We start from the raw sequence: 9,928 nt of genomic DNA on the forward strand, positions 1-9,928 counted from the left end.
GGCCCGGGATCTAATGCTAATTTGACTGTGAAAGGGTTTTATAATTTATGCGCATTGCTTCTAACCCGATTTTTAGCACAAAATTGTCCCGAGACAATTTTACTCTTCATAATTAGCTTTTTGTGTGTATCATCAGGTTTTTCTGAGTATTGAGGACTCAGTTCACTACAAAGTACCAGCATCCATTCCGCAAGCAAATCTTATTTGGAATTAAAATATACCCACTTTCATTTGGTTCCCTTAAAAATGCATTCCTTTATAGTTGAAATCTTTCATTAATGTAACACAAATAATAAGTTAGTCATGGGACATATTAAACAGAGTTAAACACACACACACACACACACACACACACACACACACAAAACATCGTGTCATAAAGTCTTTTATTGACTATATCTCCAAGAGCGGGCATTCTTGTCACTAGTATATTGTAGCTGTGAAGAAATCTTAATTTACTACAGATGTTTTAAAAAAATAAAATAAACACTCATTTTGATTTTCAGCGCTTCATCTTTAGTTATTGTAATTTTTGCATTTCCTGGTTTGGGGCGTAAATTTACTCTGCCAATGGCTGTCTGAAGTTTTTCCCTGCAAAAATTGCTTCGTCTCCCAGCTCCTCTTCAATTCTATAATTAAAAACACGTCAAATTATTTTCACACACAGATTATTTGTGCCTTTGAGCAAGACATAAGCAGCAGAAGTTCACGCATGCAACACCGGTGAGCTGCGACACCACTCTGACAGTACTCTCCTGTCGGCATGTAGGCCATTTAGTTCTTTGTGGTGTTAGCGCATGAATGCACGAGGCATTGGATAACATGACATCTCTGAGTGGTGCTCAGCAAAGATATATTGTACAGCAAAGACAACAGTGAATTTCCCCTTGAGCAGTTAGATACAATACATTCAAATTATTTCATTAAATCCAACGACTATACAGTACAGTTAAACCAAAAAGGATTCATGAATTAGCAAAATGTTCAGTTAAAGCCCGTTTGTATTTGTTGTGTGGGTGTTCTTCAGCTGTAGATGGCACAAGAAAGGTCAAATAAAACATGTCAAATATTCCTGTGTCCAAAATAATTCATACTCTCTCCTCAATAAATGTCCAGTGTTCTAAATCTGTGATTCAGTGTGCTGCAAGTTCCACTAGTACTATGTGGGCTCCCTCTAGTGGGAAATGAAAGAATCCCTGAATTAAATACAAAAAACATTTAAATCAAACATATTCTCATATGCTGCTCATAGCTAAAAATACGGCCTATTTAAATATTATTTTTTAAATCCAGTACAGTGATTTTTGTTGTTTTTTTACTTTTCATGTATAGAACGTAAGTACATTTAAGTTGTACTTAGTTTTTAAATACAATATATTTGCATTTAATCTTCAACTGTTTGTTGAATTTCTTCAACTGAAGTACATTTTCCGTGAAATGCATTTTCAATTGAGTTGCTCAAGTAATTTAATTTATTTTCCGATATTTAAGTGCAGTGTTAATATTTGAACTCTGCATTGGGGACCCATCAGCCCCCACAAAGTTACAGAGTTGCATCCTGATATTTATTGTTGGTCGTAAGTGTGAGGAATCCATAACATGACCAGTGTCTTCACATAAATTATCATTAATTATTAATAATGACACTTTATTTGCATTTTTCCCCATTTTAGAAATGGTATAGATTTGGATGGATGGATGTTTACAGGAGACTCACCTGAGAATCTGATTATATTTGGCCAAACGCTCAGAGCGACAAGGTGCCCCAGTCTTGATCTAAAAGTGTGAAAAAAGTTTTGTGTCGGGGTATTGGGTTTGTTCCTTAAGACAGTATTTTGGAATTTAATTGCCCGTGGTGTCTCTACCTGTCCAGTGCACAGGCCGACCACCAAATCTGCGATGAAGGTGTCCTCAGTCTCTCCAGAGCGATGGCTGACCATCACTCCCCATCCGCTCTCCTGGGCCATCTTGCACCTGAAAGACCAGGAAGGTACCATTAATTCCCTCCAGATGATACGGCCTATTAGATTGTTACGTTGCATTACCTAACCGTTAAGTTACAGTCAAGGCGATGTCAACTCACGCTTGCAGAGATTCTGTTACGGTGCCAATTTGGTTGACTTTAAGCAGCAGACAGTTGCAGGCCTTCTCCTCCACTGCCTTGCAGATGCGAGTCGGGTTGGTCACAGTGAGATCGTCTCCGACAACCTGGATGTCAGTGCCGGCGGTGAAGTCATTCCAGGCGGCCCAGTCGTCTTGGTCAAATGGGTCCTCGATGGACACCACTGTGAATTGAGACATGTTCATAAATTTTGCGAGGATAGCAGTTCAGACAAGTCTGGTGGTTTTAAACCAGGGGTAGGCAAAGGTTAGTGCTCAAGAGTCACATTTGACTTTCCATGTACACTACATGAAGACTATTTTTTAAAATATATTGATCTTAATAATACAATAATATTGAATACTGTATAGATATATATGTGGGTGTGGGTGTGGGTGTTAACTATGGAAAAAATGTCTATTTTACTGCCAGGTGTTTTATTTACAATGTAACGGTTAATGCCAGTGTTTGTCAAAGTTTACTATCAAGCTAAATATAAAGCAAAGATGTGTTTTAAAAACAAATACACACAGCTTTGCCTTTTAAAAAAGTGCCTAGCTTAAACAAACAACGAAACATGCCGTAGACGGGCTAGCAACTAGCCAATGTGGCAGTGTTACAACGCTTTAAGCAACTGATATTTTAACACAAACAAGACAAGTTAAACAAACAATATAAGAATATTTATAGGCACATATTCTTTATCCCCTGCAATAACAGGCTAATGTTACTGCAGCATAATGAGTGACTGGTAATAGTTGTGAAATTCTTCTTCATTTTTGTTTGCATGACTGTATTATACTGCTTCCCAGTGGCCAAGTCATGCACACCAGAATGAGCCGCAAAGGAATAATCATGATGCACAAAATGTTTATTTTGTTACATACTATTTAATTATCTTACTACTAAACAATGTTTTGTTGTTTTGGGGGGTGTAGGCTGGAATTGCTGAATGATATTTCCATTCATTTTGGAATGGGGAAAAATGATTCGTGATATTGAGTCATTTCAACAAATTGCTCATAAAATTACTCCACATATGAATCACTTTTCCCAAGTCATCATTTGTCGAATGATCCGCCTTGGTTATTAGCAACAACACAACTGCTTTCTAACACAGCAATCAATCCTTTCTGGACAAATAAGCACCAACTACTCCCCAAAACGTGTGTGCTCTTGAATAGTGTGTAAACAAACATCGTGTTCAGAGGAGGTGACCTGGATAATCCTTCACAAAGCTCTTGTAGAGGTCAGCCAGCTTATCAGGAGTGATGTAGCGAGACGGCTCGTCGGGAGACTTGAAGTCCAGGTCGTATTTTCCCTCCCGGTAGAATTCTGAGGCTGCCACGTCCATGCCAATCACAACCTCGTCTGTGTATCCTGCTTTGGTAATGGCCTCCTTGATCAACTCCAATGCTGCGATGTAAAACAATGCATTCAAATATGAAGAAAAAGGAAAGGATATGACGTAAGAGGCTACAGGTAACATTGAGTCAAGTGCAGTTACCTTCCTGGTTCGCCAGGATGTTTGGAGCAAAGCCACCTTCATCGCCCACATTGGTGGCATCTTGGCCGTACTTCTTCTTGATGACATTTTTGAGATTGTGGTAGACCTCGGCTCCAATGCGCATGGCGTCCCTGAAGGTGCTGGCGCCAACCGGAAGGATCATGAACTCCTGCATGGCAAGCTTATTGCCTGCATGTGAGCCGCCATTGATCACATTGAAGGCCTGGTGGCGGTGACAAATAGAGGCGGTATAAAGCAACAACTACATAAAAATACACAATATTTCCTCCTAAAGTGGACAACAGCAAGAAGTAGCTCGTGTCTGTTAAAGCGACTGATTCCCAACCACTGTGCTGTGAGAGATAATCAGGTGTGCCTTGAGAAATTATTACATTTCACTCCATCTGTCCCAGAATGATTCTGTACTTTTCATCTCTCTATGCCAGTGGCATATAGTCACAGACAAAACAACCTCAAAACTCTTCCACTAGTTGGCAGGGAATACAATTAACATGTGTATCAACAATGCCATTCATTCATTCATTCCAAAAAAAAGGCCTGTCTCCTTTGAACTTGGTTAATTTTTACACCTCTGATTTAAAATGCGACCTCTTTCGAGCGAGAATATTATGAGACTATGAAATGATACGAGATGTGGGACGGCCTGTATCTGAGATAAGGTGTTCTTGGAGTAGCAAAATTGTTTGTCAATTTTGCAGCGTGGCTCGATATCAGTCAAGAGCAAAGGCAATTCGGACAATTACACCAACGACTGATTAATTATTTCCTGACGAGAAAAAAGAAGCATCCATTTGAGGTACACTGTTGATTTATTCAAATGGCAGACATGCGATAATTAATTGGGACAGAGTGTACATTACTGCACGGGCCGCTTTTTGGGGAAATACTGTTGTGAGCAAAATGCACAGCACAAAGTCTCACCGGCACAGGCAAGATGACCTTGGAGTTTCCTGCAAGGTCAGCAATGTGACGATATAGAGGGACTCCTTTCTCCGCTGCACCTGCCTTGCAAACAGCCAGCGACACACCCAGAATAGCATTGGCACCGTATTTCGCTGTTGGACGTAAAGAAAAAACAGTGAAAACAAAACACAACAAAAAAATAACAAAACACAAACTCTGACGGTAAATGAGGAAACATTACAGACATTCATTCATTCATCTTCCGAACCGCTTGATCCTCACTAGGGCATGTCAATTGAAATTCTCTATCTATCTATCGCATTCGAGTGGATGTTTTTCAGCGAAAAGAAACAAGCTCTGTAGTCCTCGCGTGACCTCAGTCTAACTACACGGGTGTTTAAGGCCATACTCAACGAAAAATAAAAGTTCAGTAAGTAAAATAAATAAATAAATGTTTAGAAAATGTGACAATAACAACTGCCACCTACATTTGTTCTCTGTGCCATCCAGGTCGATCATCAGCTGGTCGATTTTGTCTTGCTCGACCACAGATACATCCTGAAAAGGAGTGAACGAGGAAGGCGTCAATACCAAGCCAGTATGGTGACAATGAGAAATTAAGCAAGCAAATTCAATGAATGAACGATGAATTTCTTACTTGGCCAACAAGTGCAGGTGCTATAGATGAGTTGATGTGCTCGACTGCCTGTGAGACACCTGTGGTAACAAAGTGAATATCAAATCTTTGCAAAGAATACAGCCAAATAATCAGCATGACATTCACCAGTGATATTTGTGCATGACACCAACTGGAACTCTCGTGGGCCATGAAAATTTACTGTTTTTGTATTCCGCAAAGATTTCAGATTTCATTTATGCAGGAGAGTATGGTAGTGGGAATCACATCTGCCACAAAGTCAGGAGATCTGGGTTGGAATCTCTGATAGCTAGAACATCTCAATGTGTAGTTTGCGTGGCCCAAAAGCGTGAATGTGAGTTTCAATGGCCGTTTGTCTTTATTTGTCCTCCAAATGACTGGCGACCAGTGCAGGTTGGGCAGAATGTACCCCACTTCTTACCCAAAGTCAGTTGGATAGACTCTAGTTACATGATGAAGTGGTCTAGAAAATACAGTAGATGAGTGGATAGTTTTCGTACTTGCTCATAATATTGCATGCAGTCATAGTTCAGAAGCATTAAAAAAAACATGAAAAGCTTTGATGGGTGATTACGGAGAATATACAGAGTAAAGACAACATTCAAACAGTATAACTTCCCTTCACATCTAATATTTCAAAGCCGGAAAAGCTTATTACTACTATTGGTACTGAGTTCTTAGGCCAAGTTGATAAGAGAGAAAGACAACACTGAAAGGAGAATCTCTCTTTATTGGTAGCGAATTACTAGTAAATTAATACAGACTAATGTTTAACAATACCTCAAGACTCTTTGCCATGTGGCCCCATGAAGCTCTGGATTTATTCTTACCTCTTCATTGACGACAACAAGTCTTACCCCTGTGATACTTGTTTCAGAAATCCCTTTGGCATCATAAAACATATTCTTCCACGATAGAACTAAAGAGCACAAACCTTTGCCAAGATAGCGTGACTTGTCGTTATCCCGCAGCTCCAACGCTTCATAGATTCCAGTGGATGCACCGCTTGGTACAGCTGCCCTGAATAATCCTAAGAATAGCACAGAAAACAAACTATGAAGTTGTAACCCTCAGCAAAAATCACACCTTTCAGTCCCCTTACCTTTAGCAGTGCAAAGGTCAACCTCCACTGTGGGGTTCCCACGGGAGTCAAAGATCTCCCTGGCATGAATTTTGAGAATGGACATAACGGAGCACTTTGAAATAGACGAGAAAGAGGAATGAGTTATATTGACATATATCATCGAACTCTATCTCTTAACATGGACCTACACACTGAGCCACATGTCAAGCAGAAGCACAATAACTACATCAAATTCTATCTATTTCCTGAGAAAATATATCAGACTCACCTCTTTTATTTACTCCTTCCTATATGTGAGGCTTCCACGAAAAAAATACCTTGACCCAGCTTCAAGTTTAGCATGCTGCACCTTTCTTTATTGGATTAGATGTCCTTATCTGATTAGTCACATGACAGTTCAAGTGCACCAGTACAGTAGCTACATCTGCCTCAGCAAAGGTATGTGGGACAGTACTGTCGTTGAAAACCTCAACTGTCGTGGACTAAAAGTGGAGCCTTAAATTATAGTAAGGAACTCAAGAGATGCATACGGCTGTGGATCGTATTCCCATTCAATAGTAGACATACAGTTTTGCGGAAATGAGTAAAGTGTATTGCAATGATCACAAGTCAGTGAGAAATAGTTGCACGTTAATTTCGAATGTAAACAACATAGATCGCGATTATTATTATTTTTTGTAGTCCTTAAAACACATTGTAACCTCCAGCAAACCTGCCTTCATGAGTTGCTTATTTATATAAATAAAGGAATATCATTTTATAAGCATCTCAAACATATCACCAATGACTTCATGCCTGGGGATAGCCGCATATCTGCGCAGTCAGTACAAATCCTGCTGTTACATGAAACGAAATTAATGTAATAATAAATACAAATACTGTAGATAAATGTCTATAATTTTGTAAACTTTCTTTCGTTGTGAATTTGATGTTATGCCATTTAGTCTGTGTCCCTACGGGGGTCGCTATTGTCGAGTGATGTCTTTTGAAACCCGACGATGACGTCGAGGGTAGAGGACTGCACTATTTTTCCCCTTCGACTTGGACCCAGTTTGAGAGGCTTTCCAGTACAATGTTCATGCTCGGGCCCACGTACTTATATGATTACCGATGAAGTCTGATTTAACACCTTCTATGTAGCATGCGTCGAATTGTGCAATAAGGGAGAGGACTTCATGCTTAAATTCGACTGATGGCGGAAATGACGTTTTTACGGAAGCGGAAACACCCAGAGAGTGTTTGAATGAGCGTGCGTCGCTTGTTGTTAAACGAAGTGTGTTTAAAATTGTGTTATATATTTTTAATAGCTTGGATAATACTGTATAATGTCAGGTATACCTCCGGACACATGGCAACCTCCCACTGTTTCACTGGAGACGACGTATGTTTTTACGATACATTTACGACATCGCGCTAGTTTGCAGTAGTCTGTGCTGTGTTCTGTACTACTGCTTTCTATTTATTTTTACATTGTATATCTACCCTTTACGTCTCAAGTGTTTATTTGTAACTGTTTAGGTTTTTTAAGTTTTGCATAAACATTAATGTAACTCATACATGCTATAATTACATTACACTGCAGAATGGGGACAATTGTGTTGGAACTGTACTGGAGACATGCACCCAAGACCTGCAAAAACTTTGCTGAACTGGCTAGAAGAGGATATTACAATAACACAAAGTTCCATAGGATAATACAGAACTTCATGGTGCAAGGTGGAGACCCGACAGGCACAGGTTGGTTCGTCTGTCTTGCAATGTGTCTAGCACCTGGCCATGGACAAATGTCAAGTCACGAAACGTCCTGACGATTTAATTAAAGCTCATAATAACTTTACTCAAAGATGTCTTGATATATATTTTTCAGGTCGTGGTGGTGCCTCCATATTTGGGAAACAGTTTGAAGATGAACTCCACCCAGAACTTAAATTCACTGGTAAGTAGCACTTCAGTCAGAAATGAAGTATGAATAAATGATTATAAATTACGTCACTGTTCCAAAATATAATAATATACATTCATGACTTTAGAGTAACTGTGGTCTTTAATGAGCTGCATATTATGTTGTTTCATTTGGAATTTGTTGAGCACTTTGTCACTATTGTCTAAGATTAAAAACAGCTCAAGCATATGAATTAGGTTTTTGTGACAAAGTTGCATTAATATCGATTAGTGTGTTGCAGCACGCACGTATAGCTTTAGTTTAACACACAATTGCTCAATCTCCAAACACAAGTGGAAGATGTGGTGAACCAATGCCGTTTTGCAACACTAACAATTCAAAATCTAAAGAGTGTTGAAATTAACATCCTCAGTTAAGGTTGCACTGTCTGTGTTCTCTGACACCAAAAATTAGAGCTTTACATCTTTTTTTTACCCCTCTTCTTCAGGTGCTGGTATAATAGCTATGGCCAATGCAGGACCAGATTCGAATGGAAGTCAGTTTTTCCTCACCCTCAGACCCACTCAGTGGCTGGATGGAAAGCACAGCATTTTTGGAAGAGTGCACCAGGGCATGGGAGTGCTGAACCGGATTGGGCTGGTGGAAACCAAAGGGCAAGATCGACCTGTTGATGATGTAAAGATTATCTCAGCTTCTGTGTCCAACTAATTTTTGTCAATGCATACTTTCTAAAGGCCTGCCTGTTTTGAAGTAACTTTTTTGTATTTTGTTGAAATAAAATTGACAGATGTAAACATTTTTTAACATCTATTGCTTTTAAACAGAGTTCATTTACAAACAAAATATATTTGTTTCTTATTTTTTTTTTTTTACACACATCACAAACTACCTCTTGTACTATACACACCCGACATTTGGAACCTTTTTACCGTTAATAGTGAGGCAGTATCAATTGTAAGGACACCGCTAAAACTACCAAAAAAAATGTAATCATCATAAAGTCCAATTGAATCACTGAGAGGACACAAATCAGTAAGCACACAAAGTAAGCAAAATGATCTGTTGCCTCTTTAAAATGTATCTTGAAAAAATATATATGTATTATTTCCCAATGTTTCCGAACCTTTTGTTAAATCATCATTTAAAGTTTGTGCAAAGCATCATGCCACAGTGGAACCATCCAAGCGGTTCAGTGAGAGTGGTGACAAGACACAAAATCAAGTCGTTTGGTTTGATCCTGTAATAATAACTGATTCAAAGTTGAGCTAACTTTCATTACCTGCATGATGTGGAAATTACATGAACTCATTGAAAAAGCCAATTTTTAAAAAACATTTTAAGGCCCAGTAAACACTTTGTCCTCGTTACTTAGACTAAGATGGGAGGGAAAGGATGGAACAAACCATGTTTGTTGCGGGAGGGTGTTGCTGTAATTTTCCTGTTAAAATATAATGCTTCAGTAACGTACGGTATGTTAATACACTTCTCGATCTTGGTTAAAACGGATACATAAAAATAAAAAAAATCTCAAATTTTTGTGTGGCGGAAAATTAATTTAGGGGTGCTGGACCAGTCCCAAAAATGACGGTAGCTACAAACGTCCATGCTAGTGGGACAAAAAATGTTACTCGTTAAGACAAAGAACATACTAGCACATCTAAAGACTGATACGAAGAAATACTTAAACGCTTTTTAATGCAGTACGCTCAAGTAGTGAGACAATTCACCAGACACACTAGCAGAAAAACTGT

The 9,928-nt window shown here is 39.0% G+C and overlaps 2 protein-coding genes across 4 annotated transcripts; one reads left to right on the forward strand and one right to left on the reverse strand.

The window, feature by feature from the left end:
- Positions 1–369: 369 nt before the first annotated feature.
- eno1b (enolase 1b, (alpha)) lies at positions 370–6,693 on the reverse strand. Of its 3 annotated transcripts, XM_052077335.1 has the most exons (13): positions 6,543–6,693; positions 6,293–6,386; positions 6,125–6,220; positions 5,191–5,249; positions 5,021–5,090; positions 4,551–4,684; positions 3,609–3,831; positions 3,320–3,517; positions 2,084–2,285; positions 1,866–1,974; positions 1,718–1,776; positions 523–629; positions 370–492 (listed from the first exon to the last, which is right to left on the reverse strand). In XM_052077335.1, the coding sequence occupies exons 2-12, from the start codon at positions 6,375–6,377 to the stop codon at positions 560–562; spliced, it is 1,305 nt and encodes a 434-aa protein (XP_051933295.1). In that variant the 5' UTR covers positions 6,378–6,386; positions 6,543–6,693; the 3' UTR covers positions 370–492; positions 523–559. The 3 variants fall into 3 exon arrangements, with proteins under 3 accessions (XP_051933295.1, XP_051933296.1, XP_051933294.1); XM_052077336.1 differs by having other exon boundaries at positions 370–629; positions 4,551–4,630; XM_052077334.1 differs by having other exon boundaries at positions 370–629.
- Positions 6,694–7,464: 771 nt separating this feature from the next.
- Positions 7,465–8,975, forward strand: ppil1 (peptidylprolyl isomerase (cyclophilin)-like 1). Its single transcript, XM_052077337.1, has 4 exons — positions 7,465–7,655; positions 7,857–8,011; positions 8,142–8,210; positions 8,665–8,975. Exons 1-4 carry the CDS (start codon positions 7,600–7,602, stop codon positions 8,883–8,885), a joined length of 501 nt encoding a protein of 166 aa, XP_051933297.1. The 5' UTR covers positions 7,465–7,599; the 3' UTR covers positions 8,886–8,975.
- The last annotated feature ends 953 nt before the right edge of the window (positions 8,976–9,928 follow it).

Source organism: Hippocampus zosterae, chromosome 9 (genome assembly GCF_025434085.1).
Source record: "Hippocampus zosterae strain Florida chromosome 9, ASM2543408v3, whole genome shotgun sequence".
NCBI lineage: Eukaryota > Metazoa > Chordata > Actinopteri > Syngnathiformes > Syngnathidae > Hippocampus > Hippocampus zosterae.

Excerpts from the sequence above, each read along its gene's own strand:
- eno1b (XM_052077335.1), bottom strand. The coding sequence starts at position 6,377 with ATGTCCATTCTCAAAATTCATGCCAGGGAGATCTTTGACTCCCGTGGG. Across the intron at positions 3,832-4,550 it reads AGGTCATCTTGCCTGTGCCG|GCCTTCAATGTGATCAATGG; the intron begins GTGAGACTTTGT and ends CACCGCCACCAG. Across the intron at positions 3,518-3,608 it reads CATCCTGGCGAACCAGGAAG|CATTGGAGTTGATCAAGGAG; the intron begins GTAACTGCACTT and ends TTTACATCGCAG.
- ppil1 (XM_052077337.1), top strand. The coding sequence starts at position 7,600 with ATGTCAGGTATACCTCCGGACACATGGCAACCTCCCACTGTTTCACTG. Across the intron at positions 8,012-8,141 it reads TGGAGACCCGACAGGCACAG|GTCGTGGTGGTGCCTCCATA; the intron begins GTTGGTTCGTCT and ends TATATTTTTCAG. Across the intron at positions 8,211-8,664 it reads CCCAGAACTTAAATTCACTG|GTGCTGGTATAATAGCTATG; the intron begins GTAAGTAGCACT and ends CCTCTTCTTCAG.